Source organism: Gambusia affinis, linkage group LG14 (genome assembly GCF_019740435.1).
Source record: "Gambusia affinis linkage group LG14, SWU_Gaff_1.0, whole genome shotgun sequence".
NCBI classification, from domain to species: domain Eukaryota; kingdom Metazoa; phylum Chordata; class Actinopteri; order Cyprinodontiformes; family Poeciliidae; genus Gambusia; species Gambusia affinis.
Window position 1 is genome coordinate 3,390,050 of NC_057881.1, and position 7,226 is coordinate 3,397,275.

The 7,226-nt window shown below is 38.3% G+C and overlaps 1 protein-coding gene across 1 annotated transcript; it reads left to right on the top strand.

Annotated features, from left to right (window-relative positions):
- The first annotated feature begins 145 nt into the window (after positions 1-145).
- LOC122843223 (chitin synthase chs-2-like) lies at positions 146-7,153 on the top strand. The gene is made up of 20 exons (XM_044137818.1): positions 146-355; positions 706-841; positions 1,162-1,350; positions 1,481-2,360; positions 2,554-2,740; positions 2,877-2,975; positions 3,179-3,340; positions 3,459-3,633; positions 3,712-3,813; positions 3,934-4,075; positions 4,157-4,357; positions 4,839-4,954; positions 5,399-5,567; positions 5,715-5,894; positions 5,978-6,256; positions 6,333-6,495; positions 6,582-6,616; positions 6,754-6,818; positions 6,912-6,955; positions 7,084-7,153. The coding sequence occupies exons 1-19, from the start codon at positions 333-335 to the stop codon at positions 6,951-6,953; spliced, it is 3,345 nt and encodes a 1,114-aa protein (XP_043993753.1). The 5' UTR covers positions 146-332; the 3' UTR covers positions 6,954-6,955; positions 7,084-7,153.
- The last annotated feature ends 73 nt before the right edge of the window (positions 7,154-7,226 follow it).

The window sequence follows — 7,226 nt, forward strand, 5'->3', positions numbered from 1 at the left end:
ATAAGGATGCAGCATAAATATCAATTTTATCAAATAAATCTTATTAGAGAATTACCCAGTGTTGACTGAAAGAGTGACTTTTTGAGGTATGAAAACAAACTTCCGTTTTTTTATTTTGGGCGGGCGGTAAAATATGGGGAGGAGGTAATCTTCTCCGAATTCATGTCGCATATTATGAATTCACTTACCTGAACTTGCCAAGCCTGTTACACACTTTCCAGGCATTTAAAGCAGGCGGAGCTTAAGGTAGCTCATGAGTCATACAGGTGGGCCATAAAAGGATGAGAGAAAAAACCAGAGCACACAGAGAGGATCCATAACCAGGAGGTACGATGAAGGGAAACGGAGAGCTCAAGTAAGCAATTTGTAAACTTGCTGTTTATATGTGCTGTCTGTAGTAGCAAATGGCAATATTGATCCAGGAATTAATATATTAACAAATATAAATTTATATATCTGTCTATCTACAGTGTCGTGAAAAAGTATTTGACCTCGTACTGATATTTATTTCTGTTATTGTTCCTTTTCAGTGTCTTGGATTAAATATCAACGAAATACAAAATGCTGTTTTCTTAGGATAATTTTTGTCTGCAACAACTTGCATCAAGCATTAATAATATGTTTTTACATTGCTAGAAGATGTAAAAACTTGTTTTGTTTTAGAAACCATACTTATCACAATTTAACACCAGGCATTTATTCCAGGAGGCCGTGGGACACCTGTCGGGAGGTTCCTGTGATCGAAGACGAGCACACACCTTGGAAGTTGTTAAAGCTTCTAAAGATCATCGCTTTGTTTGCAGTTGGCATCATTGTGTTTGGATTGGCAGTATGTAGCAAGGTTAGCTTCGTTTTACAGCTTTAAATTTGGCTTCCTAATATGTTTCTGTTATACATACAATCCTATGCTGCTTGATATTATTGTAGAGAGATACAGTAAATATAAATGCAGTCACTGATTGTCATAGAGGGTCGGGATATTATAAAGAGCTACTACAGGGGTTTGATTCTGCCTCAACCAAAAAGTACAAATGAAATAAAAGGTTTGTTTTTTTTGGTAAAAGGTAACACAGAACATCCATATTGTTTAGTTTAGTTTCAAAGTGGAAAATGCAAATTCTCAACAGTCACTTGAGGCATCTGTGAACTTTTATTTTCCAGGGTTCTTTCCTTCTCCTCATCACTTTGTCCCATGAAGATACAAAGACTCTCCAAGCAGAGCAGAAACCTCTCACACTGCTGTGTATTGGCTGCTCTCTCATTGCACCCACTGTTCTTCTGCTGCTGAAAAGCATCTGGAAATCATGTTACAAATCATCAAAGCTGCCAAGAAAATCATCTGTAGCCCTGGTAAGAACAAGATAATATTTACTAACTGTATCTCAATTCTTATGGATCCTGAAAAAAACAATGACTGACATTTTATATTTCCTTGTTTCTGAGACATTTTGTTGAATTGAACTTCTTATTTGTCCCCCAGGTTTTGTTCTTCGAGTTCCTTGCTTCTGTGGGGTTAGCAGTGCTTACCATTGTAGCAATGCCTCACTTGGACATTGTAACCAACGTGACCATCCTGAACAGTGTAGCTGTCCTCTCTGCATTCCTGCAAGCAGTCGCTCAGTGCACTGCCAAAAGGATCAACATCTTCCTGCTGCCTTCTATCATCGCAATCTTGTTTATTTTTGTTGGTTACTGCTTTTTCCTGGTCCTGTACATTTTGAAAGACCCCACCGATGTGAAGACAGCCATCTGGGTGGGTCTTGCTGTTGGTGGGTCAATCTTGGTGTCTTTCAACTGGTGGGAGAATTACTTCAGGGTGATCTGTGTGAATAGCAAATCCAACATCCTGAAAAATCTGTTAGAAGACTTGATCAAGAGTCAGAACATGCTGCACATCATGTCCAGCGTACTGAGGATTGTGGTCACTGCCTGTGTGCTTGGTGCCTTTGTTCCTCTGGCCAAGATGGACTGGGACATTGTGACCTCCATTCCAAGCAGGGAAACAAGAATTGTAGCCATCATCATTGGGGTCCAGCTGATCTCCTCCGCGCTCTGCCATTGGTTTGCTTTGGCAGCCTGTAAGATGCATGCTGTACGCCGATGTTTCATCGTGCCTTTGTACCTGGCTTCACTGGCTGTGATGGTGCTGTTCATCGTCCCTGTTATTCTGGATTATCAGAACCACTGGTTAAACTTGAACACAACTGAAAACATCAACTTCACAAGTTACTGCGCTGAAGCTGTGAATGTCAGAAATCAAAGTCTGAGTGGAAACCTGTTCCCACATCTGGTTTTGGATGTTGCCCAAACAATCTGCTTCCTGGACATGTCCAACACAGCCAACATCGGCTTACTGACAGGTAAAAATATTTCTGTTGCTATGTAAAATGTAATTTCACCTAGGGGATAAAAAAAATCTAATAAAATGTAATAAAGTTAAATCTTATCTTATTTTAAAAACTTATGTTGGGGTCACTGCTGTCATTTGTTTTGACTGTTTTAGCATTTAAGCTTTAGTAGTAGTGATTTTTCTTCTTGTTTCTTTCCTATCAGGTGCAGCAGCATCATGGTGGATTGGTCTTGTGCTGACTACTATCCATATATGGTACTTTAACATTTATCGTATCCAGAAGACACAAGACTTGTTTGTTCGGAGAGTCTATGAGGGAGCCTTTATTGAGCAGTCCTTACTCCTCAACACCCGTTTCAACATCGAGACCATAAAACGCAAGAAGAAACAGTAAGTTATTATGTGCACATGTTATCTAAGTCTTTCATCTTTTTTCTTTTAGACAGAAATTTAATTTTTAGTATAAGGTCATTATCACATTACAATGGAAACAGTTTCTCATAATGGCAAATATTTTCATATCAAGGAATAAGGAGAATGCCACCCCTGCTATGTTGTATCTTTGTGCAACAATGTGGCATGAGACCTATGAGGAGATGATGAATATCATGATCTCTATATTCAGGTGAGATAAACTCATGAGTCTGTGTTTTTTTTTAGCTAATACTTTCTAAGATTTTATCTTAAATAAAATAAGGAATAAGAAAACTCTTTTAAACAAATGTTAAATGAAAATTAGTTGCAATTTCCAAGCATTATTGTCTGAAAGTTCTCATTTACTTTTTTAAAATTATGAATTTATTCACACTTCATGTTTGTCTCATCAAGACTGGACAAGTACAGACCAAAGATAGAACCTAAGTTTGATGATTTCACCTTTGAAGCTCATATCTACTTTGATGACGCCTTTGAAAATGCCAGAGGAAATCAGGTTCGTCACCTGAACACATATGCAAAGGACCTTGTGCAAATCATCACAGAGGTTTATGGGTAAGAACCATGTTTACAGATAACCTGTCTGTCAGCAGTTTGTGTGACATGTCATTAGACTTGAGGTAAATTATTACAAGGTAAATTATTTATTGCTATCCCTTTTCTATATCATCAGCATCTTCAAGAACCTTAATAAAACGTTCTTTGGAGTACAGCAGCAAATTCCGGATCAGTCAATCATAGAGACGCCATATGGAGCTAGACTTGTTGTTGAAATGCCTCATGGGAATAACATTGTAGTTCACTTCAAAGACAAACAGAAAATTCGGAACAAAAAGAGATGGTCTCAGGTATGTAATAGCAAATGGATTATCTCAACACTTTAATCAACAACCTTTAGTTTGTTAACTGTTTTTTGTTTTCTGCAGGTTATGTATCTTTACTATCTTTTGGGCTGGAAACTTATGACCAAATATCACAAACTCTGGCAAAAGGGGTCTAATGAAAAGGATCTGAGGAAAGAGTTCCAGGTGAGACAGAAGACATTTTCTGGATATTTATTAGAGCAAGCATGTTAATTTTACTTTCAATGTGTGGTCAAAGACAACAGTGTTGAATGTACAAAAAACACAACTGTGCATTTATTCCAGAGAGAGAAACACAACACCTACCTCTTGGCTTTGGATGGGGACACAGACTTCCAACCAGCTGCTGTGATGCTTCTCATCGATCGTCTGAAAATGTATCCCCGTGTTGGTGCAGCATGTGGCAGAATTCACCCCACTGGATCAGGTTGGGAGCAAACCAGGGCTGTTTTGCACAAGACAAAGGGCCATGGTCAGGTTGTAAACCAGTTGTCTAATTGTCCTGCAGGTCCTGCTGTTTGGTTCCAGAAGTTTGAGTACGCTGTCAGTCACTGGCTGCAGAAGACAGCTGAGCATGTCTTTGGCTGTGTACTGTGCAGCCCAGGGTGTTTCAGTCTGTTCAGAGCAGAGGCGCTCATGGACGATAACGTGATGAAGAAATATTCAACCAAATCCACTGAGCCCAGCCACTACATCCAGTATGACCAAGGTACAAAACTGAACACTGCCAAAATTTTGAGATAACTGTTTTTTATTATATAATATGATCTTATGATCTTATATCTTACTTTTTGTACTACACAGTAGAAAAGTTGTTTTCTGTGATTACTTGTAGAAAAAGGTTTAACCTAGTTAGAGGTTTTCTGTGGGAACTTTGCTTGTTCTCTACGTGTATGCATATATTACTCCCCAAGGCTCAAACGCATGTCAAGTAAATTGATGTTAAAATGTGTTGCTCACATAGTTTACTGTTTTGCCATGTGATGAACTGGCAACCTGTCCATTGTGTTCCTCATAGACCACTGTTGTTAGACCATGTGACGCTGCTTGGATAAACGGATGTTGAGAATGGATGGATGAACAGATCTAATTATTCAATAAAGTCAAAATTCTTTCTCCGTATTTATGTTTCTTCCTTTCAAGCTTTCTCTTTACTACTCCAGCATCTAAATATATTTTTTGTTTTGCAGGTGAGGACCGCTGGCTGTGCACTCTGCTTCTGAAACAAGGCTGGAGAGTGGAATACAATGCAGCATCTGATGCCTACACCAACGCACCACAGGACTTTAAAGAACTGTACAACCAGGTCAGTACATAAACAGTGCAGAACATATTTAATGGAATTATAATTTCAAATGTAATGACATCATCATCTACTAATGCTGACTTGGTAGTTATTTAAATACAAATGCACTACAAGAAATAAGAATTAAATCCTTGGTATCCTGTGGATTAAGGTAATTTGGCCACCACTGATGTCATCCAGTGCTTTAGTTAGCAAAGCCTCAAACTGAAAGCTGTATTTTGACATCTCTAAAAATATTTTTTGTTATACTACTGTTCTATCAAACAATGGATCTGTGACTGTGCTTGGTTGATGCTTCAGTAAATATCAGTCTTCATTATATTATTTCTGAGTTCTTTTTCCGACCAATTTCGGTAATTAGTTTATTTATGGAATTTAGGTGAATAAAAGATTTCAAGACAAAAAAAAAGTGACACTAAAAATGGCTCTTACTTTTCTATTTAGCGGAAACGATGGGGTCCTTCCACGATGGCAAACGTTGTAGATCTGCTCGGTTCCACCAACCTCGTTTCCAAGAAGAATCCATCAATGTCCAAACCATTCATGTTCTACCAGCTGTTTGCCATGATTTCAGCCATTCTTGCTCCGTCCACCATCTGTCTCATGGTTGCAGGTAACTGTCGTTATGTACTCTGGACTTAACAAAGGCCATCTACCATTTAGATGTTATTAAAATTGGACATGTACAACACTTGTACTCCATTAACATTTAAAAAACTTGTGGAAATACCTTAAAATATATTGTTTCTGCTGTACCCAGGGAGTCTGTCCTTCATTATGGAAATACCTCCTTCTGCTGCTCTGATCATAGCTGTGATACCTCCTGCCATTTACTTGGGTCTTTGCTTTAAACTCAAGGCAGACACTCAGATCACTATTGCAGCAGTGTTGAGTGTTCTGTATGCATTCCTTATGATGGTGGTGACAATGTCCATTATTGGTAAGTGCTTATTTAGGTCTAATATATGTATCTTTTTTTTTTTTGCTTTACCTCTAAACATTGGTATTGTTGTTTACTGCCAGCCGCAATAGTGAAGGAAAAGACCATTCTGACACCCAGCAGCATTTTCATCGTGGCCATGTCCGTCATTTACATTGTCACTGCACTGCTGCATCCTCAAGAACTTCCTTTGCTGTTCTATGGATTACTCTACATCATCTGCATCCCAAGTGCCTACCTCCTGCTCACCATCTACTCCATGGTCAACATGAACAGTGTCTCATGGGGAACCAGAGAAACAAAACCGACTGCAGAGGATGCAACAACTGCAGACGCCATCCAGCAAACTAAAACACAAAAAGGTAGATTGGTACCACTCTGAATGACTAGAGTTGATATTTCTGCAACATAAACTGAAAATATTTTTTACATTTGCAGCAAAAAGTACTTTCAAACGACTCTGCTCCTGGAAGAAATTTGAAAAATCCAACCAGCGAGAAGAAGATAATCAGCTCGGTGTGAGACAAGAGATCCCAGAGTCTATACAGCTTGAACCTCAACCCCAGAACAGCATTGTGGATGATTTCCCCCAAAATGAAGAGTAGGTTTTAAAGATATGAAAAATGATTAAACTGCAAAATAGTAAATCAGTGGCTGATACTATTGTTTTTTTAATTTTCCTTTTAGGGAAGAGGAAACCATTTTTGACTCTCCAGTTCAATGTAAGTGCAAGAAAATGTTTACTTTTATAGAACTTTAATACCACAGTACTACATTATAACACATTAGTAGCTTTTTTTCACAAACACTTGAAAATATTATTTTTTCAAATAATTTTCTGCTCTACCCTGTTGCTTAGGTTGGAAAGCAGAAGTGGAGAGTTTGTCCAGCGACATTCAGCTGCAGGTGGATTCTCTTGATGAGGTGAATGTTCTTTAGCTTAATAGAGGCTTCATTATTATAAATACTTACAGCCATTTATTGAATTCTTTGTTTCACTCTCTATATGATGAATAGCACCATTGTTCACCACTCGTTATTCACATATTCCCAAGTTGAAGGTGAATTTGACTGGTTAATTCACCAGTAAACTGTATGTAATACTTATGTGATTGTAGTCACTGAATGACACCATGCTGAAACCTGTCAGCTAAATTTCAACAATGCCATGCTTCATTTGTTGTTGCAGGATGAGGATCAGTTTTGGAAGGAACTTATTGAAAAGTACCTGGAACCTCTGCAAAATGACAAAGAAAATCAGGAAAAGACTAAAAATGAGCTGCAAGAGCTCAGAAACAAGGCAAATATGGAGGACTTGAATGCAATGTGTTT

Bases quoted from the DNA above. Each gene is read 5' to 3' on its own strand.
- LOC122843223 (XM_044137818.1), top strand. From the start codon at position 333: ATGAAGGGAAACGGAGAGCTCAA. The intron at 4,955-5,398 runs GTCAGTACATAA...TTTTCTATTTAG, and splicing joins TTAAAGAACTGTACAACCAG to CGGAAACGATGGGGTCCTTC. The intron at 6,617-6,753 runs GTAAGTGCAAGA...CCTGTTGCTTAG, and splicing joins TTTTGACTCTCCAGTTCAAT to GTTGGAAAGCAGAAGTGGAG.